General features: G+C 33.7%; 1 protein-coding gene across 9 annotated transcripts in view; it reads left to right on the top strand.

Annotated features, from left to right (window-relative positions):
- LOC141458909 (lachesin-like) overlaps positions 1-23,415 on the top strand; it is a 551,804-nt gene that overhangs the window by 394,604 nt on the left and 133,785 nt on the right. For all 9 annotated transcript variants that reach the window (XM_074137481.1, XM_074137488.1, XM_074137483.1 and 6 more), the window contains one exon: positions 9,957-10,112. In XM_074137481.1, the coding sequence (XP_073993582.1) occupies positions 9,957-10,112 (156 nt within the window). The remainder of the gene's footprint in view (positions 1-9,956; positions 10,113-23,415) is intronic.

Genomic DNA, 23,415 nt, shown 5'->3' with positions numbered 1-23,415 from the left:
AATTTTTCACTAAACGGTAAACAAAGATATGCTGCAGTTTCTAGAACGATAATTGTAAAAACAGCGCTAACATTTTTGTAGAAAATAAGCTCATAAAAAAGAGTATACTCTACAGCAGGGGTCGCCAAACTTTTTTGATCATGGACCTCTATATAATTTTCCGAAATCTCCATCGACCCCCATAAAAGTAATTTTCAGTTAATTAAAATAAAACTATCTAACATATTAGATATCGTGTTTGTACATTTACGAGGTGTGTTCAATAAATAAGGTGAATTTTCAAATTTCGCGGGCTACGTACATTCGAATTACGAATGTTTTTTTTTTTTATGTTGGTACACTTGTCTCGAACATATTTTCAAAGTTGTAGCTATATAGCATGTTTAGTTTGTTTGTTAGAGACATAAATAAGACAAGTGTTTTGCGAGTTCGGCGATTTTCTTCTGTCGACAAAAATGGATCAACGAAGTTGCATCAAATTTTATGTAAAAAATGGAATTAAGTGCTCAAAAACACTTGAAATGTTGACAGTGGCGTACGGTGAGAGTACTCTGGGTCAAAAAAAGGTTTACAAGTGTTACAAGCTTTTCACAGAAGGTCGAGAAGATGCGAATGACGACGCTCGCCCTGGACGCCCCAGTACATCAACAACCGATGAAAATGTTAAGAAAAAGAAAATTGTCATGAAGACTCGTCGAATCACAATTAGAGAAGTTGCTGAGGATGTCGGCATATCGGTTGGCACATGTCCTGCAATTTTTTCTGAAATTTTGGGCATGAAGCGTGTGGCAGCGAAGTTCGTTCCAAAATTGCTGAATTTTGATAAAAAAAAAAACCGTCGCATGAGCATCGCTCAGGAATTGTTGAATGACATTATCATGCCTCAGCCACCGTATTCACCAGATTTGGCGCCCTGTGACTTTTTCCTGTTCCCAAGATTGAAGAGACCCATGAAAGGACGGCGTTTTGCGACGATTGAGGAGATAAAAACCGAATCGCTGAGAGAGCTCAAGGACATACCAAAAAGTGCATATCAGAACTGTTTCGAAGATTGGAAAAAACGCTGGCACTACTTTGAAGGAGACCAAATAAAAATCGATGAATAAATAAATATTTTTTGAGAAAAATGAAAATTCACCTTATTTTTTGAACACACCTCGTATTTTATGATTTTAAACATTTATTAAAGTAATTTTACATTGTATAACAATAGTTTTATGAAAAATATCTTAATGTTGATATTTAAATACCTTAATATTTATTAAATATTAAGTACAATAATTATAAATAAGTAAAGTAACTACAGTATAGCTTCTTAATTAATGAGATGGGTGTGCAATGGTGTTTCTTTGCAAGGTTCGCTATATAGGGTTTGAAATTGTTTTTCCTTCAACCCCCCTGGCTCAGATCGACCCCCTACTTTTGTTAAATAGACCCCTGAGGGTCTATATAGACCACTTTGGCGACCTCTGCTATATAGATTAGAGATAATGTAAAGGTTTGACCGGAGAACCAGAAACTTTACTTTAGTGCCTACGTGAGATTAATCAAATCAATGATTGATTTTAAAATTTTGAAAAAAAAACGTAATACTTCTTTGACTAGCGTTTATTTCCCCATATTAGGGCACATCAGCTCCAGCAATTGCCATACTCAAAAACTCTTTACTTCTTCACAAGTACAGAGCGTCAAATTCTTCCTAAGAAAAAAAAAAAAGAAGGCTACTCTAGAAGACTATCTCAGGCATAAATACGAGCTTCTTGGAGCAATCAAATATCTGGTTACTAAGGAATATGGCAGTGGCTTTATTGTTGGCTGCAACATAGTTAACTCTTCAGCTTCGTGTGGATGCCACAGCCTTCCAGTAGAGTACCTTGCTGGCTCATTTACTCCCACGTTTCACTAAATTGTGCTTCAACTACCTCCCTATCTAGCGAACTCATCGATCTATCCATTTTCGTAAAATTTCATAACGAACGGGGCACCCACTGAATTACAAAACTTTGCTAGCAAAAATAACTAGGAGAAAATTCGTCGTTCCTAGTTTGTTAATTGGAGTAAATCACAAATTCTTGTAATTCTTGATAACCCCTAAAATGCTTATAATTATTACGCTCTTCAATGTTTAGATTAGTAACAAGACATTTTTTTTATTATTATTTCAATGACATCCAAGAGATGGAAGAATGGAAAACCCCCCCAAAAAAATGGCAGGAGTTTGAGTGAAAGTTTGTAAGAGTTTGTAATTCGAACGGAAGTTATTAAAAAAAAAAAAAAGTAATCAAGTTGCCGGGGAATAGAGGTAGATATTAGGCCCACTCCATCCGCTTTATTTAATCTTTGGATTTAGTGAATGATCGATTTTGATCAAAATAAGCCCTTTTAATGATTCATTCGGCTCAATTTTAACTCCCAGAAAACACCTGATACCCGAACGTTCATTTACTATTTTTTATTCAAATAAAACACTTCAACATGGAATATAAATTTTTAGCTTTTATCATTTATAATAAAAGATAGTTTCAGACTGTCACTTTTACACCTTTTTTTGTCCTCTTAAAATATTTGTTCCATATTTTAAACTGACTCGCTTAGTTTTGTAATGAAGGTAAAGAGGAGAGGTACCATTCATTACTTTATTTTTCAACTTGTGTACACGATGTCGTTGGATAAGGAAACTTGCATGAACTGATGGCGGACTGCCGCCGGAGTCTGTCATTTCCTCAAATTGTTTGACTAAAGAGACACATATCAGTTTTAGAACAATGGAGAAATATTATATTATGGAAGGCATGTAAACAGAAATGAGAAGAGGCGTATTTGAATAGTTTATTTGTTGATAGTATGTTGACATCTCACACTGGTAGAAATCTAAAAGCTCCATTTGTTTTAATAGTATTCCATATTAAAATGGTTATATTCTTACTAAATTTTGAAGAGAACTTAACAGTCTTTGGTATGAATGGAGTTATTTACTGAATATTACTTTACTAATTTAATGGCGACAATCATTTGAACACAAATCAAGTAACATGATAAACTAAACGATTAATTTCAGCGCCCTACTTATTTTAGTTTTTGAGAAATTTGGAAGTTTCAAAACTATTTTTCGTTTCCTTTGAAAAAAACTGAATCGAAAGTTCAGGATGATTGCGCTATACTTTTCTTACGTGTTACAGGAACTTAAGCAAACTGTTGTGCAGAGAATTTTGGAAACATAAAGAGATTGAATTTGGTTGAAAATTTCGTGGAAGAACGTTTCATTGAACCCCAAAGTTCAATACCATTGGCCCACATAGATTTATGTAAATGAGAATCGCTTGTTATTAAATGAAAGATTTTTTCTATGGACTTCTGTTAACTTCTATTTCATTTAAGTCAACTTTTTTTGGGGATCCACTCAGTCTTCTATCTAAAAGTTCCAAGTAAAATATCTAGGCTTCTAGCACGGTGGACTTTAAAGCCAAAGAATCCGGATTCAAATTGGGTATGCTGGTGGTCTTAGAGCTTTCTTTTTTTTCCCATTTTAGGAACCTCTTACTCGGGTAATGGGCTTTCTTCCCTCTACAACTTTTTCCATCACCTGTACTCAGGGTTCTTTGAGGACCGTTCCTATCCAGGAGACTTTGTTTGTTCGAAGATTGGCTGTGCTTCGAGGAAATTCCTAGAAAGAGAAAATCTAAGAGCTGTACGCTCAATTTTGAACTCTATACAGGATGAACCAGTAAGTAATGTTCATAGGCCTATTGTGTACATCTAAAGTGGACTTCAAAGACGTATTGGCCAACTTCATATTTTCCACTGTTCTTGGGTGACGTCACTTATTATTATTTTTTTTCTAAAAACATTACTTTTTTGTAATAAAAATGTTATTACTGAGAAAGTTTTAGTCCGAATTCGATTCTGATGACACGGTTAGAAAGACAGATAAATTTTCTAAAAATGGACACCATTTCGAAGCATAAGTTATTCACCAAATAGCCTCAATCTTCCTCCTGGATACTAGAAAAATAAAAGTAATCGAAATTTTTAAGAAAACTCATTAGGCTCTTATCAGACCTTAAAATATTTCATAACATTTTCTCAAATATTTCAGAGAGATCAGAACTAACTAGTGCAATTTGTAAAACCTTTGACTTCCTTATTTTAAGACAGCCTACTTTAAAATTGACTACTGGTCCGTCTAAAAGAGTTTTCAATGAATTAAACAACTTGATAAATTAACACTGCTTGTGAACACGTTTTCTTGGAAAACAAACGTAATTTCCCATACGAAGATAAAAAGGAATACTGGAAAATGATATAAAGTTAGAAAGCCCTCTTTAGACAAGGAAACTTTTATAAAAAGTGCCAGCACCTAGGTCTTATAATGATCACGTAAGGGGCCTAATGAGTTTTCTTAAAAATTTCTATTACTTATATTTTTTCAGTATTTGGAGAAAGATTGAGGCTGTATGGAGAATAATTTATGCTTCAAAATGGTATCAATTTTTAGAAAATTTATCTGTCTTTCTAACCGTGTCATCAGAATCGAATTCGGACTAAAACTTTCTGAGTAATAACATTTTTATTGCAAAAAAGTAATGATTTTAGAAAAAAAAAATTAAAGTGACGTCATTTAAGAACAGTGGAAAATATGAATTTGGCCAGTACGTCATTTAATCTCCACTTTAGATGTACTACACGCAGTAGGCCTATGGACATAACTTACTGGTTCACGCTGCATACTTAGCATTTCCCAACTTTTATAATAATATTTGGTTCGTTCCACATTTAATACCAAAAAAAAACAGTTGAGCCCCTTGAACGTTGAATTTATTTCTTTCCAAAGTAATTTTTGGCTTCAGTCCCAAATGTTCGACGTAGATAAAATATTGTTTAGTAGCGATTGTAAGACGTACATCCAAGATTAGAGATTTAACCATTTCTATTTATAAAGGTAATTTTCATTTCAACAGTTAATATTTTCTATTTTCCTCATTCTATTTCCCTCCTCCCCTTTTCCTCTTTTTATATAGTTTTTCTTTGGAGGTGGGGGGAATGTTTACAAAGTTGTATCGAGATAAGAGATCGCTCATTCTACGGCTGGCTGCTAGCCAACTCTTCCGTTACAACTTTGCTTGCTAACCGGGAATTCTTGACAAAGACTTCATGCTGAACTTCTCAGTGTTTTCCTTTTTTTTTATTAAAAAGAAAAAGGAAAAGCAAAGTGAAAAAATGGGAATAAAGTTGAAGAAATTATTATTAAATTTTTGTAATAATATCTCTTAAGTTCTGTAGCCTAATTTTTTAATTTACTTTCCCTTATAGAAAGGGAAAAAATGAAATCAGGAATTTTCGTTTCTATGGAAGAAAATTATATTTCAGCTGCAAAGGATTTATGGGTTCCCTTTTCAAGGAGTTTATATCTACTTTCTCATGCCTCTAGCAGAAGAAGTATTGCAATCTCGTCAAAGTCCTGGAATTGTTGAGGTACTCCGAGCAAAGAAAATCTGTTTTTATCTTTAAATTCTAGGCCTATCACCAATCAGAGCTAGCTATTTAAAGGAAAGTTATTAAAATTATTAGTCAGATTAACCTTGTGACATTAGTTAGCCATCATGTTTCCAAGTTTTGTGTAAGGGCGATGGTGATGATATATGTCCAACTCGTTTTGCTGTGGCCAGAACTTTCTGGTGTAGTGTCCATTTTATGACAGCTACTGCCAAAATATTTTTGCGCTAGATATCATCATCATAATCGTTCGCCTCTTTTACCACTGCTTTGGCGGTTGTGATACTCCCTCTTTTTCTTGTACTTCTTCCTCAATTTCTCTCTATCCTCTGCCATAACTCTCCTGTAGTTCTACACAATTCCTCTTTATACGCGCACCTCCTTTACCCGTTCTTCCCTCCTTCATTGCGGTCTATCTATTCTTCTTGTGCTTCATACACCACTCTAGCCATAATTGTCGTAATCCATCCCCGGTAAGAGCCCGAACCAGCGTAGCCAATACTCTTCTGTTACTTCTTTTGCTGGCTGTACTTTAAAACCTGTTTTCTACAGTGATGTTAGGAATTCTGTGTCTTTTGGTCTTCAGTTGCCTGTATTTTACTTTTTGTGTTTCTCAATCAATGTCCTGAACTCCGATGAACGTTTGGGTATGGAGAGAAATGTAAACCAGATTATTTCCTCCAGGCAGCTTCACTCTTTGACACTTCTCTGTTACTGAGGATGCCCTTTCACACGTTCCTACCTGCGGCACTCGTTGTATCCTTAATCTCCTCATCTGCACGTCCATCCTTTCTTAGTTGCGTTCCTAGGTACTTGATCGTCGTGACCTGGTCTACCATTTTTATTATTCTTAGTTATTCAGTTACTGGAAGTTAGTAAAATAAAGAAGTTGGCAGTATGTTTTAATACTTAACGCTTTCTTTAAAATTAAGAAAATTTGGCTTAGGTTTATTTTAGATAATTTTTTATAATTTGTTTTAATTATGGTTAAGTAAAAAGTGCATTTTTTGATACAATTATTTCCAAATTTATAACTAGTAAACAACTTTGAGTGGGAAAATCCGGAAAATAGTTTATCCTGATTCAAGAAAGGTTGAATTTTACAGCTTTAGATGCTTTTAAGAAAAAAGCTGTAGTTTTAACCATCATTTTATTTTTTAATTTAAGCTTTTATCCCCTAAGGTGTTTGGGCTAGAATTGTGCGAGTAATGTGTTTGGTGTGCTTGTTGGAGTCTTTTAAGAAGTTAAATTAACCATTCAGTTAACCATTCAGACAGAAAATGCACAAAATCGGAAGTTAAGTATGACCGAAACTTGAGAAGGATTATCGGCATTAGCATAATGTGATAATAAGGATTATATGGTAGGCAGTGGCGATTCTTCATTAAAACTATTGTGATACAGTTCTAACTGTGAACAATATTGATGACATCTATGCAGCATTTAAATATATAGCCTTTTGGTTTGATTTATATTTTGCAATTAATGTAATAATTGAATTGATCTGCGGAAGGAGCATCGCCATTCTTTCATTTGTAAGTTTATTATGTGTATATTTTAACAGGGAAATTAGAGTGACGACAAAAGTTTTTCTTTTTTTTAAAGAAATAAAATTTCCGATTGTAGTAGAATTCCATTTAGAGAAGTAGGTTATACTGGGGTTTCACGTAGGATTGTTTTATTTTATTTTAAGTTAGAAAAGGACACCAGCGAATAAAGGGGATCATCCCACATTTGGTTAAATAGTACAGTGAAGGGAGTTAGGCTAGATATAAAGAGCAGTCTTGCCAACAATGGAATGTGTGACTAAAGAAAAGTAGCTCCCTTGGGAGGCTCCCATTTGCCAACTGGCCCACTTACCGTCATAACTGTGTTTTATGATCATTCCTTTCCTTCTCAAACTTCCTGTAGACTTCTGCTCACTTCCGCACTAACCATCCAGAACTAATTTCTGCATATTCATCCTTATTATTTACTTTGAAGGAAAAATAACTAATTATTTTGTTAATTATTTAATTAATTCAATTTATAATTTATTTAACAGAATCTATTCTCCAAAATTTATGTGTGGAATTTCTTTATTATTTTTCTACTCAATCAAAAAACTCAAACTAAAATTTGGATAAATTGTGATTTTTCATTAATTTAAACTGCCTATAAAACAAAAGCTGTTGGACGCTGCTGCAAGACGCTGCCATCCCAATAATCATTTTTCATTGAAATTAACAAGTACAAGTCAGCCTTAAATTAAGATAGGTTTAAGGCAATCAAAAGCTATTCTATTCTCCTTGATAGGTCTTTTTTTCTCAATATTCCAACGAGTTCAGCCTTAAATATTTTTGTAATGTTGCTAAGTTTGCGTATTATGTTGGAGAGCTATGCTTTCAAAACATTTCATAATTAAAATTGAATTAAGTAAAGTAATGCCCATTTTTTTCAGGTGGGCTTTACGTCGAACTAATTATTAATTAGGTGTCTTGGAAGGAGACGACTAGCAAATATACTTTACTGCTAAATTCTCATATTAACCATTAAATAATATTCAAGACCTAGACCAGGGAATGGAACATACTAAACCAACAATACATCTTAGCATTGCGGGTCTAGCCTATATCCTCTCCGGCTATCGTAGCGTTCAGTGTTCATTATTATACAGATCAGGGGTCGGCAACTGCAGCTCTTTTATCCAAATTGTATATTTTGATTTTATTAAAACCAATGAAAATACCATTTATTAAAGATATTATTTCAAAAAGAATTTTAAATGTAATACGATAGAAATTGAATAGAATTATATTAAAACTAGCTGTACCCGTTCACACGTTGCTGTGTTTGAACAAAAAGGCAGTTTTGATACCTCAAACATAATTTATTAATGACCAAATGTATACAATACATCGAAATGAAAATTAACAATAAAATTATCCCTGCTTCAGAGTACAGTAGTGTCCTTGCAAAGGTAGCATTTCTACATAATGTGAAAAATTCAGTTAATGTTGTTGGCGGTGGTGACATTGCTCTTGCATGTACATTTTCTGATGTAAAATACACACGCTGTCCATTTTCAAGATGTACTGCTAAATGAACAACCGTTGAATATCGTTCATGAATGGAAAATGATATACAGGTAATACACCATACAGCCTAATTGCTACTTATGAAGCGTCCCAGTTGATATTGGGTGACTTCATCGTTAGATGCAGTTGTATTTTCCACTCCAAACACTGCCATATCGCTTCCTTTGTTCACATATTTGCAAATATATTTTATAGCTTTCACTGAATTGCAGTACCCAACATTTATGTGTGCGTTATACGTTTTTAGTAGTAATGGAGAATATGGTACTACCCAACGATTATCAACGTCAATAGTATTGTTGAGTACTTTTAGTTTAATGGATTTTCCACCATCTTCGGTATAATTTATTCTCGTATTAATAATTGCAAAAAACTGTTTTTCATGGTTTTCATGGTTACAATTTTAACAAATATTACTAATTAAATGTTATTTTGATATTTTTGGGATATTTATTCGAGTGCACCTAGAACCCCAACTCTGATTTTAAAAAAAATTTGCAAAAACCTTCCCGGGGATATACCTAATAATTTCCCAAATTTTCACGGCGATTGGATGTATGGTTTTTGAATCTATCGAGTACAAACAAACAAACAGACACACATTCATTTTTATATATATAGATAAAGTGCGTAATTATAAAAGACTGACGCCTTTTCATTCTAACACAGGTTTAGTTATTATTTATTTGTTTATTTACTTCGCAATAATATAAAAATAAATTTATAAAACATTTAAATGTTATTGAATATCAAAAAATAATAATTTGCCAATACAAATGCAAAAGAGTTTCTTTACACTAACATCCTTGCGGCTGTTGGTAAGATTTACTAAAATTATTTAAGGAATAAATGGCTCTCTACTTGAAATAGGTTGTCGACCCCTGTTATAGATTATTTAAAGTTTAGGTAGGCAAATATTTTCGTAAACGGATACGTTAACTATAACAATAATTAAGAAACTTTAAATGTTTTTTTGAATCACATTTTGCCGGCCATGCTCGTAATATTATTGTAATTCATTATATTGATCACTTTATATCTAAATGAATCTTACTCTACACGCCATGTTTATAGATATAGCATCACGGTTCTACGGCCTCTATGTTAAGGAACCACGTGCCCGGAGCGCCATTTACCGCAATAACAATTCTAATTGATCTGATTCTCGCTCTTAGTCCCATATTAATTGTTTCTTTTGTTGAATGAAGTCACCATTCTTGGCCATTCCACTAGCTGCACTTTATCAAATTCAAATTTAGCAGTTGACATTTAATAAGCTCGTACTTAAAATTTGGATATTGTAATATATTTTATCATATTTACAAAAATTTCAACTGACCAATATATCTTTCTCCAGATAAATAATTCAATTTTTGTTTATTCCAGTACCACCGAGTATCGTCGATAAGGAAACATCAACGGACATGGTTGTAAGGGAATCGGCCAACGTCACCCTGACGTGTAAAGCACAGGGTTATCCAGAACCGTATGTTATGTGGCGACGAGAAGATGGCGATGATATCAACTATAATGGTGAAAATGGTGAGTAACAATTATATTAAGTTTAGCTTCATTTCAAGTTCTATCTGAATTACAGAAATGTTTCGAGAACTTCAAAAGTTGGTGGTTTTCTACAAAAAAAATGGCACTGTGTCGTCTAGATTTTAACCAGCCTTCTCTCTCAACTTGTTTTATTTTATTTCTTTTCTGGGCACATTGACTTTTTGGCCCTTAGCGCTCTCCAAAACCTCACTCCTTACTATTAAAGTCGTCCTGGTCGTTGGACTTCTTATAGATAAAAGACTATCATGGAACCCCCAAACTATTGACAAAGCCTAAAAAAAAAAAAAACTATTAGAAAATAGATATAGACTGTCATTATAATACAGACGTTGCTTATACTCATACAATACATCACTTCTCTTGAATAGAATAGAATAGAAAAAATCTTTATTAAAATAAATATGTACAAAAATAAAATAAATATACGAAGTATCAATGTACAAAACATTATAACCTTCATAACAAGTGAGGATAACAAGAAAGGTTAAGTTGTAGGATAAGAATGCAGGGAAAAATGAAGGAAAAACCTGCATCTAATGTAGAATTTGTGCCTGTAGGTAATAGAAGGATCTGTAGGAGGCTATGTCGCGGCAGAGTGGATTAGGATGTCAGTATAGGATGGAAAGGAGTTTGAGCGAACGATTTTTGGACTTAGGAGTGTACGGGGATAATGGATGCAGTCTCGTGGAGTGAGTCAATTTCAGTTCGTCCAGAAGAGTCTGTCGCAAGTCTGAGAAATTAGTTCTGTGTTGCACTTTTCTTAAAGTCATATTGGATTAATTGGTAAATTCTACCAATCCTTCGAAACCTACTGAGAACCCAAACCTAATAATCAAAAATGTACTACATCTAATCGTCAATGGTACCTTGTAATTTAACTAACTGAGTCATTTATGACGACCTCAATAAAAAAAAAGTAAAGTAATTGCCTATTTTTTCAGGCAAGCTTTACGTACAACTAATAAGGTATCGTGGACGGAGACGCCTACTGTAAATTTCTTTTATTAACCATTAAATAAAATCTGAGGCCTAAGAACGGGAATCGAACCCAGTACCTCAATACATATTAGCTTTACAGGTCTCGCCTCTAACCGCTCGGCTACCGTGGTGCCTGACAACCTCAATCAATATTTCCTCCTTATTTTTGTGCTGTAAGAAATTCCATCATGCCTTATCTTGTACTGTAATTATCTATCTGCAATTGATAGACCTGACGAACCGTATGAACCTCAGATCTCTTCTGTAATTCAATTATATTAATTTACCCAAAATATTGCAATAACTTTAGATTATTAGTGTTAAAACTTATCGTATGTTTTCTCATATATCTGGAGAAAAATGTTATCAAGTTTAAAAATGGAAAAAGAAAATTTAATGTGCTACATTTACTCGATTTGGTTTTTGTAATTTCTGTTTCATTAAATTTTGACTATGTAGTAATTTAACGTGTATTATTACAGGATAATAATGATTATTACTACAAACGCTAAAAAACTAATAGGAAAAACTCGTAACACATTGTGTTTTGTAAATAACTCAGCTAAAATTTCCTGTTCTATTTGAATAAAAATGCGGGCCGGAAAAATTGATTGATAATGTGCTTAAAAGAAAAGCCGTCTCTGGAAAAATCTGATTTTTCCAGAATTTTATCGCATGAACGCTTGCTAGATCATTTTTTAACATCAGCAAGTTAAGCACATAACACTTCCTTCTATACCGCATTTCCTGCCTCCACCCCAACCCCCCTTTAACTCTTGTCTCATGAATTTCTAAATATTTAATCTTGAGCCGTACACATAGTAGGGGGCCGCCGGACTATACCAGAATGGATAATCCCTCGGGTGTTCTTCTTTCTCTCACCTCGACCATACAACAGCAACGTTTATACGCCAGGAACTGGCGGCTCTTCTTAAATCTAGAGTTATGGGAGTCAACATTCTCTTTACTAGCCGACCAGGGACTTGGTAAAGCTCCTACGCCTGTTCGCTGTTACTTTATATCTTGCTCAGCGTATATTCTTGTACTACTACGATTATTTGAAAATTATTGATAACAACTCCTTTAAACAAGCAGAACCAGCGATATAATGTAGCTGAGTTTGCCTAACCAAATATTAAGTTTATACTTTAAGCCATTTTTTTGTAGTAAAACTGATATTTATTGTAATAGATGAGTTTAGAAAGGAAATTATTATAACAGGAGATATTAATTAGAAAAGATCGGAGTTGTAAGTGCTTCATAAAAATATGGGGAAGGCAATCACACGACTACCTCTATCTCTATCTCTTTTTAAATTCTCGCAGTTCAAACTCTTGCATTTCCTTCAAATACTGAAATTCTTAATGCAAAACAGTGTATCACTCTAAAAATGATACTGTAGAAGGAAGTGTACCCCTACCAAGCTATTAGAACTGCCTTAAAACGTATTTTTGTAGAAAATTGAACACATTAATTATATTTGTTTATGTAAAGCTGTAAACAGGGTGTATACGGAGGAGTGGACGAAACTTCGGGAGGTGATTCAGCAGCACAAATGCAACAAAAAAAATATTCTCTTCACTTTGGCCCGATTCTCAATAGTGTCCAAGATATTTGCATTTTTAACTTTTCCGTCGATATTCGCGTTTTCCACCAAAAAAACAACGGTCGTAACTTTTCTATCCTTTATCCTACAACAAATCTGCTTATTCCAAAAGAAAGAGCATTAAATTTCCTGTAAATCTGCTCAGTACAGAGCCTCAAAACTTTTCTATAAACAATGAAAAGTTTTACTTTAATGTCTAAAATGTTCGTTCTCGATGATTTTTTTGTTAAAATTTTGTAGAAAAACTGTATTTTTTCGATGATTAATGAATCAAGGAAAAGTTAAAAATGCAAATATCGTGGACACTATTGAGAATCGGGACAGAGTGAATAAAATATTTTTTGTTGCATTTGAGCTTGCTGAATCACTTCCCGAAGTTTCGTCCTCTTCTCCGTGTACACCCTTTATAAATATTAGAGAAAACCAAAATGCTATTTATTACAAAAAACCAGTAATTCTGGAAGAACATATTCATTTTTTTTAACCTGAAATTTTAAAGGCACTTTCCTTGAAAAAGATTTTAAGCGAATTTGAAACCACCACATCTGTGCTTTGGGAATTGGAATCTCTTACTTTGACAGTCCGGTCGAAGTAATGAGACTGAATTGTTGTGAAAGCACAGTGTTGAGGACAGTTACTGAACTGGGTGAATCAAAGAAAAGTGAACAGAATAATGACAATAAAGGAGAGAAAGGATTAGATCAATAGTTAGCGAACACAGGACACGAAATGAAAACGAGGGTAACGCTAAGACTGGCCCCCAAAAAGGACGATCTCCTCATCTGTTCGTAGAGCCGTAGAAAGAAGAGAACCGTTTTCGAGTTGCATTAGGTACCATCAGGATCCTTAAAAGATTGGCTAGTTCACTAAAACTTCTTAAAAAAAATTAAACTTTTTGCTATATTCCCGTTTTAAACCCCCTCTTAAGATCAGACAAATCGAGCACAAATGATTTATTTCAGCTTATACATTACCAGTCAATGAATTTGCATTTTATTCAAAAGATTTAACAATAACGTTGTCCCAAATTTAAACAAAAAATAAAATACTACTTTTTTTTGTGTCTCAAAAAATAAATCACTTTTTTGATGAAGTAGTTTTATTTTAACTCTTTTGCTAAATTGATTGAGAACATCAATTTCCCCAATCGTTAGCGTATAATTTAAAAAATATTTTATTATAATGTTTTATTCTTGTTAGAATGAGAACTTTATAAAATGATTGATATAAAGTATATTGAATTAAAAGTTGCTGACAGTTTGAAAAGGCGGTGTGAAAAAAGAGATTATTTACACTAAGAAGAGGAGAATATTAAGATAATAATTCAAGTTTTACTTTTACGAAGGAACGATTGAGTAGGATCATGAGAAGCAAAACTGAGTACCACAATACGTAGAATGGTAGTTTGTGACCATGTTCTCACCTCCACTTCTTGTGTTCACCATCGAGGACAAAAGTCTTGTCTCTACTTCATTTTGTGTGTGTTTGTGGTAGTGTTATCCCCTTAAGCTGTACGTCCTCAACACCACTTCTTCCCCCATAAGGACGTAATCATCTCATCTAGTGTCTTGTATTGTTCAGAAGAGTTTGGGTATTGTTGTTGATCTGGTGTTGTTGAATTTTATTATAGAACAATACTAACTACTGGTGAGAAGGTTTTGTTGGTAATAAAAGTAGAATCAATATACTCTGTGTACCGATTTATTAACGAGTAATACTTTTCCAGTTCAGATAGGGGAATCCGCGAGAGCAGGCGATCGGGTCGCAATAAAAGCTTCATTTTTCCGCGAACTTTCATCTTATTCCGTAACTTTGTGCTTATAATAATGATTTTTTAATGATTTAAGGCGCGTCAACATCTGAGATTATTGGCACCCGGAGCTTTTTTTCCCGATGCACTGCCGGCTTCCGGGCAGTGTTCTCTCGTTACAGACAACGACTGACGCACTACCGGATAGTGAGCTGTAAGAAGCTCCTAGGAAGAGAAAATCTAATGGCCAGCAGCTGGATTTGAACCCGGGATCTCAGCGAGGGAATCCAATATGCTAACCGCATAGCTAATCCCTTCACTTTTACTATGAAAACTTTGTTTGTATTTATTTATTTAGTAATTTACAATCTGTATACATGTATACAATGAGTAAATAAGATGAACTGGTGCGCGAAGAGCAGGAGGAGAGAAGCTACACAGCGGTAGCACTCTATATGAGCTAGGGGAATGTGAGTAGGAGACAGAAGAGATAGGAGAATAATGTAGTTCTTCAGACAGCAAGGAAGTCGCGGGGCCATTGGTGATTTAGTCGGATTGTTAAGAATGTCAGAGGAGGCGAGAGACAATACAAGAGGGATTAGAGCAAGTAGAGAGAGCAGTATGGAACTTTTGACATTTCTTCTTGGCGTGTTGGTGTAGTATGAAGGGAATGTTGAGGTCGTTGTGAAGAGTGAGGTTAGTCACCGTAGAAAGCGGCAGCGTCAGCTATCTGTCGGTAGTAGTTTTTGACTGAAATGTTTGTACAGTCCGTATGTTTGTAGGTTTGGCTGAACACCACAGCTCTAGTCCGTAGGTCCACATAGGTTTTAGGATAGTGTTGTATGTTAAACGTTTGAGTTCTAAGGGCAATTTGTAGCGTCGTCCAAGCAGTCTGTAAAGCAGTATCGCACATTTCGTCATTGCTTGTCTCTTAAGTTGTGTGGGTTCCACGTGAGTCGTTTGTCTCACAAAGAGCTCAAAATTAGCGCACCAGATCTGTGCAAGGAAGAGGATTGCGGTTGAAGAGGACAGGTGGACAGGAGCCCCGCCGGAGAGTAAACGTAATCTCTTAATTATTATACAGGGTGTCCCAAGCTATATGGATAACGACTTTTTCTCGGAAACTAAGGTAGCTAGAAAAAAACTAAAAAATACGTGTTCCCTTAGTTTTTTGTTAGAAATCCAAATTTACTTTGCAAATTTTGTTCGGTGCTTCCAGAAGCGAGATACAGGCACCAACTTCATTTTTTCAAATGGGAAGGTGCGGTTTTTATTTCAGAAATAGATTCCTCTATTTTTTTAAAGAAAAATTTACTTGAACGGTTTTTTTCTGTGAGCGATATTTTAGAAGTTATGAATGAGAATATGATTCTTATAAGAAATGTCAAAATGATAATATTATTACGGTTTTTTGATGGAATAAGATGAAAAGTACTATTTTATTATAAATTTTACTCCTCATTAATATTACAGATCATGCTCGAAATGGCCTCCACCATTAGAGATGCATAGACATGCTCTTTCCTGCCAATTGCCTTTACTGCCAAAAACACGGGGGGCGATTCAATGGCCACCTCTCTCACCGGATTTGACACCTATGGACTATTTCCTTTGGGGATACTCGAAAAACAAAGAGATCATTCATAACTTTTTTCTTTCTTTCCTTATTTCTGCTTATCTAAAAGCATTTCTAAATCTAGGTGTATCAGAATCAAGCCGGGATGGCATCTGTAGATGATCTAAAGCAGAGAATAATAGATGCCAGTAACTCGGTTAAATTCGAATCTATTTCTTTGGCAGTAAGGGGCAATTGGCAGGAAAGTGCATGTCTATGCACCTCTAATGGTGGAGGCCAGTTTGAGCATGATCTGTAATATTAATGAGGAGTAAAATTTATAATAAAATAGTACTTTTCTTCTTATTCAATCAAAAAACCGTTATAATATTATCATTTTGACATTTCTTATAAGAATCATGTTTTCATTCATAACTTCTAAAATATCGCTCACAGAAAAAAACCGTTCAAGTAAATTTTTCTTTAAAAAAATAGAGGAATCTATTTCTGAAATAAAAACCGCACCTTCCCATTTGAAAAAATAAAGTTGGTGCCTGTATCTCGCTTCTGGAAGCACCGAACAAAATTTGCAAAGTAAATTTGGATTTCTAACAAAAAACTAAGGGAACACGTATTTTTTAGTTTTTTTCTAGCTATCTTAGTTTCCGAGAAAAAGTCGTTATCCATATAGCTTGGGACACCCTGTATATGATGAATATATTTTTTTAAAAAATTAATAATGCGATTTTAAAGATAATTTTATTATTTTCTTTATTATAAAGTGAATTTAACGCTTTAATAAAAAAGTCTACGTTTTAGAAAGCTTTTGAAGCTTTTAAGTGAGCAAAAGTGATATTGCACTTTGTCACTAAATATTATGAAAATTCTTATCACTTTTTAAGTCTAAAAAAAGACTTCCGGTAAATAATAGAAAGCACAAAATATTGATAAAAAACGATGATAAGATCAACTTTTCAACTCTCTACTTCATTTCTTTTCCAACATTAGTTTGAGCTTATCATCCTTATTCACTTTATGATAATATTGTTCTAGAAAAATAGATATACTCATTATACTTCTTTCATGATTACTAAGAACTTTCGTAATCTTTTAAACAATAAATGATGTTAATAAAACAATTTTCTCGGACTATTTGATATTGAAACTAGTGTTTACGAAATATGAAACAAAAATATGATTACGTATCCTAAAGCAAGAATTATACGTTTAAGAATCTCATTATAAAACATGTTGTAAGACTGTGAAGGGTGAGGCCACGGTCTTAAACGCAAGAGAAACTTCGAGTAAAGTTTTCAGAAGAGAAAGGAGGTGGTTTGAGATTCCAAGCGAAACTTTCATTATTCAATAAGCTGGAATAAATTCTTATTAGATTAAAACTAAGTATACTCTATAATAATGTTGGTGTTATTCATTTAAAAGAAAATATAAAACGGATTTTTCAAATTAGTACTATCATGTTAAAATGGTTTTAATATCCAAACATGAGGAGAATTTCTTGTGTTCACTGCACAACTCGATTTAACTCCGGAAAAAAATAAAATGGAGGAATGCGATGAAATAGTGTACATTGTTTTTCTTTTAAATAAACGAATAAATAATAACTAAACCTGTATTTAAATGAAAATGGCGGCAGTTTTTTTATAATTACGTACTGTATTTTCAAATAATTCTATTCAATTTCAAACCAGATCTCATTTAAAATTCTTTTTGGAAAAAATATCTTTACTTTAATAAATGAAATTTTTATTTGTTTCAATAAAATTGAAATATACAATTTATTTTGGACTGGCTGAAGAGCCACAAAATTTAGATAAAAGAGCCGCATGCGGCTCGCAAGCCACGGGTGGCCGACCCCTGGGGTTTAGATCGTTGTCAAGTAGTCTGGCATGAAGTTTTGTAGCGTTGGTTAGTTTCTTGTCTTTTCAGTCTAGTTTGTGGATTCCACGTCATCCGTTTGTCTAGGTGCAGTCCAAGATAGCGTACTTTGTCCACAGTTGGTATAGGAGTTTGGTTCAAGATGATGGGAGGTAGGATTTTTCATCTTAGAGTAAATACTATACAGGGTAATCCATTTAAAACGCACCAATTGCTAGTAACTTTTTAGGAAAGCGGAATTTCGAAAAAACCCACGAAGTAAACTATATGTTTTTTTTTCGGTCTATTTTTCAAATTTTTCACCCCCGATGCTGTATCTTCATTTTTGGCAGAGTTACGGCTAAAAACCCGATTGGGGTTTCATGAGGACCACTGGTTTTGACAATGATTATGAAAACTACATAAAACACTGTGAAAAATGACGTTAATCCTGTTTCGATATCCCTAATATTAGTCGAGATATTTAGGATCAAAGTTACAATTTTATCAACTCGTGAACGGTTTTCGATATTAATTTTCCACCAGAAATACACGTTTTGGGAGGTCCTCTGACTGCAAAAAAATATTATTGGTGACGCAAAGAACAAAAATAATAATAATTGAAGATTTTAAAACATGTGGTGTAATGTAATGGTTGTGGGTGAATCAGGATAAATTTGTTTTATCATCAAATAAAAGCAATCATCACATCATTTTAATGCACTCGGTATGCAAGACCTCTTGACCTATGATATTACGGTAAGAATATCTTGCCAGGGAGTGGCGGATGTTGGTTTAGTGGTCATGAGCGTGGCTTTGTACGTGGAAGATCCCCAGTTCGAATCCCACGTTTGACTAGACTTTATTAAACAAAGGATTGTGATTATTTAAGTAATAAGAATAACTGCATACACGGGATTTGAACTGGGGATCTCCCACTTACAAAGCCACGCTCTTGACCACTAGACCAACATCCGCCACTCCCTGGCAAGATATTCTTACCGTAATCATAGGTCAAGAGGTCTTGCATACCGAGTGCATTAAAATGATGAGATGATTGCTTTTATTTGATGATAAAACAAATTTATCCTGATTCACCCACAACCATTACAATACACTACATGTTTTAAAATCTTCAATCATTATTATTTTTTCACTTTGGGTCACCAATATTATTTTCTGCAGTCAGAGGACCTCCCAAAACGTGTATTTCTTGTGGAAAATTAATATCGAAAACCGTTCACGAATAGATAAAATTGTAAGTTTGATCTTAAATATCTCGACTAATATTAGGGATATCGAAACAGGGTTAACGTCATTTTTCACAGTGTTTTATGTAGTTTTCATAATCATTGTCAAAACCAGTGGTCCTCATGAAACCCCAATCGGGTTTTTAGCCGTAACTCCGCCAAAAATAAAGATATAGCATCGGGGGTGGAAAATGTGAAAACTAGACCAAAAAAAACATATAGTTTACTTCGTGGGTTTTTTCGAAATTCCGCTTTCCTAAAAAGTTATTAGCGATTGGTGCGTTTTAAATGGATCACCCCGTATATTTAGTAATTTAATTAAAAAAAAAAGGGAATATTTAAATTTATATAACGTTAAATTATTTTCTTTTATTAGGGCCATTTTATAAAGAACAAAAAATACAAAATAATGGTAGTTTTCTTGGGAGTGAATTTCAGTCTGAATAATAACCAAGTATGGATGCAGCAGCCTAGTAGAAGAGATGGTGAAGTCTATGTCTAGTGTTTGTCTATGTGTGTGTGTAACTACGTAAAACATTTCTAAATACCAATTTATTACTTAAATGAGAAAGGGAAACGGAAGGGTAATTGCGTTCAGCGCACAATGAAAGTTTAAGCGCTTTAAATAGAAATAACAAACAAATTGCTCAGGCGTACCCAGGGTGTACCTTCTTATCTCTCCCCAACCTGAACTGTTCCCAGGTATATTCTGCTAGATCCAGTTCTTTGCTTCGCGCCCCCCTCCCCCCCACTGTCGGTCTTCTTTCACTTGACTACTAAATTCGCGTGACGTAGAAGAAAGGAAGTTACTTTTTCTTAGTGCAACAGTCCCCCTGAGAGTATAACGTGGATGTGGTCCGCTTTAAGCAACCAACAAATGGCTTTATTTAGCAGAAGAAAAAAAATAAGCGACAGGCTCTTAAACAAAAAAAAAAAATGAAGAGGTTGAAGTAAAGGTCTAGGGTTTTTGTAGTATTGGTGCAAAAAAAGCTTACTGTGGAGACGGAGGCAAAAAGGGAAATATATATTACGTACTCACGAACTCACGTCTTAATAACCAATTTTGTGGTAGAGTGTTTTTCTTTATTATTAAAACAGTAGAATTTGCAGTAGCAACATCCACAAGAAGGGTTTATTGCGTGCTGGCTGTGGGAAACCCACTCATTCTGAAGGGTGTATTATTAAATGCGAAAAATATCCGAGAGTTACTTGTGCGGTTTTGCTTTTCAAATTAAAAAAAAAAAGGGAAAGTAAATTGGTCTTTGTGTGTGTGAAAAAGGAGAAAGAGAGAAATCGTTTTCACCAAGTTAAAAAGAATATGAAAAATAAACGGAATTGTTTCTCTTACTTTAGAAAGAGAAAACAAACCAAAATAAACTAAACATTGTTAATTTGATTAGCATTTCTTGTATTTCTCCATTCCTCTTATAGAATGCAAAATATCTCTGTGGCAGTACAACTTCTGTAACAATAATTTATCACGATTACACGATTTTAAGAAAACTTATTACTAAGGAACGGATTTTTATGTATTTAAAAATGCCAAATATTTAATTAAAATATGCATTTATTTTCGTCAATTATGTGGAAAATATGTGATTTTCTTAAAATATTTTCTGGAATATTTAAGTAAAATGGACATTTTTTTTTTTATTAAAATGGATTTTTTTTGGGGGGGGGGCAAGTTATAATTATTTATACAAGAAAAGAACATTTTTACAATTTATAATAATTTATTAGGAACAAAATAATTTGTTTTTACAAGTTATAATGATTTATACAACAAAGAGTATTTTTACTATTTATAAAAAGATGTGTTAAATTTTCAATTTTGAAAACTTCACTCTTCGAAATTGTTTGCAACCACATGAAATTTCAAATGTTGGAACGTAAAGTGACGACGATCTGGGCGTAAGATGGATTTGTAACGACTAAAAGATCGTTCAACATCTACAGATGTTATAGGTGCCTTGCTGAAAGAAGTTATCTCGTTGGTTGTAAAGGGTACACGATGTTCTGAGGTGACTTCTGTTCCACTGATAATATCAGAAATCTGGCAGATGGTCTCCCACCCTTTGTTCTTGCTCAGTACTTCTACCAGTTTTGATCTGATCAGATCTCCCTTACTCCCAGGTATTCCTTCCACCTTTTCGATGACTTTTTTTTAACGTTGGACACGTTTTCTGTCAGTCGAACATTTTGGGACTCAAGTTGGGTAATGGCTTGTGCAAGAAATACGCAATTGTCAGAAATGAATGCAAGGTCGTTCCTTAAATTAGGTTTCTCGAATAAAGACTTGGCTGTATTTATCGCTACTGCTTCGTCTTCGAGATGTGAAAGGACATTCTTGATTTTATTGTAGTTTTCATAGTAATACTGAGCTGCTTCCAGCCAAGTACCCCATCTTGTCAATATTGGTTCTGGTGGAAGGCACAAGTCTGGATAGAGATCTTTTAGCATTTTAATGCGACTTGGTGCTTTTAAGAACACTTTTTTAACCACTGTGATTCACAGCCCTACAGTCTGTGGTTCACAGTTCCTGTCAACCACCTCCCAATTATGAAAATATGCCCAAAATGAAAAATATGTACATATTTTGATTAAATATGTAGAAATATTTATTTATTTTAATCAAATATGTATAAATATGCGATGACGTCCAAATATGTGGAAATATGTGAAATAAAAGTAGGCTCAAACGGCTTAAAGAGTGTCAGTATGAATACTTCTAGTGAAAAACGTCTGTAAATTGCCTAGAAAAAAATATGTAAATACATACGAATCCGTTCCCTACTTATTACAAAATAAATGAATCCTGGACTGAGTAGCACATTATTGTGCAAACAAGACTTCTATTGTTTACTGTAGCTTAGCAAGGGATATTTTATTTATGTTAAGTAGATCATCAATTTCATTTTAGTAAAACTTCTCCTAAAAATCTTTTCCGAAAAAATCAGTTTATCAGAATTGGGAGATGCCTCCTCTAATTGTGAAGAAACTCCTAGCAAAATTTTAATTCAGCAGAGTATTCTAAATTATTATTATTTTCATGTTCTTGGCAGAATCTTGTTTATTTTTTTGATCTTTTATTGAAATTTATAACTGCAACAATTGTTGCAACAAGTGAGAATGTACATGATAACACTCCTTTTGGATTGCAATTTGCTGCTAGTTGAAATGTGCAACCTTTTGTAGCAAATAAGACGCAACGGTAGCCGCGAGCGGTTAGAGGCGAGACTTGTAAAGCTAATATGTATTGTGGTGGTACTGGGTTCGATTCTCGGTCTTAGGCTTTGGATTTTATTTAATGGTTAATAAAAGAAATTTATAGAAAAGTATGCCTGCTAGTCGCTTCCGTCTACGCGCCTAATTTGGTAGCTGGACGTTAAGCCCCGCCTGAAAAAATTGGCAATTACTTTACTTTTACTTTTTTTTTAGCAAATAGTTTTGAATTCAAAAATTAACTATCAAAACTCATTTATAGTTACTCATTTTTTTAAATTATTTTACGAAAACGGCATCATTGATTCTCTTTAATTGTGTACACACTTCTATCGAGCAAGAATTGCGATTTTATCGAATATCTAAAATTATGGTTTTACCGGTAATTGCGCTTTTTGAGGAGGAAAAACTAATAAAATAGTTATTTATTTAACAAGTGTGGAAAGTAGTACTTCTCCTCACGCGAGGCAGGGTTTGCACGCACGAGCGAGCGAAGCGAGGCGAGTGCAAGTGCAAATTGCCGAGTGTGAGGAAAATACTTGACACTCGAGTTAAATATTATATTTTTTCTGCAACCATTAGATTTATTAACTAATAAAATTAAAAATTTCATTTTTACAGTCTACAAAAAGTAATTTATTTATTATAAACATTTATTGTTATATTACAATTATTTACATTACTTACGTATTTACATTACTTATTACATTTTCTGCTGTTTCTTTTATTGATGGAGGAGTGTTTTCTAAACAGGCATCACTAGAATCCATTTTAAATTTCTATAAGGTAACACTATAACCTTTTTAACTGTTATAATTAAAAATATCTAATTATTTATTAAAGTATTATTTTTATTTCTATATTCCTTTCAATTTTTATTTTATTTTTTAATATTCGTTTTTTAATTATTTAAATAAAATAAATTTAAATAAGCTTATTAGAGTTTTACAGAAAATATTTATGTTAATAACAAAACTTCTTATATCAAGGAAGCACAATAAAGTTTTTCCACTCACTTGTGCGGAAAGTGGCACTAATGGGAATTT

Source organism: Rhodnius prolixus, unplaced genomic scaffold (genome assembly GCF_049639745.1).
Source record: "Rhodnius prolixus isolate KJV_2025 unplaced genomic scaffold, Rpr scaffold_5, whole genome shotgun sequence".
Lineage (NCBI taxonomy): Eukaryota > Metazoa > Arthropoda > Insecta > Hemiptera > Reduviidae > Rhodnius > Rhodnius prolixus.
This window is presented reverse-complemented; position numbering and strand designations above follow the sequence as displayed.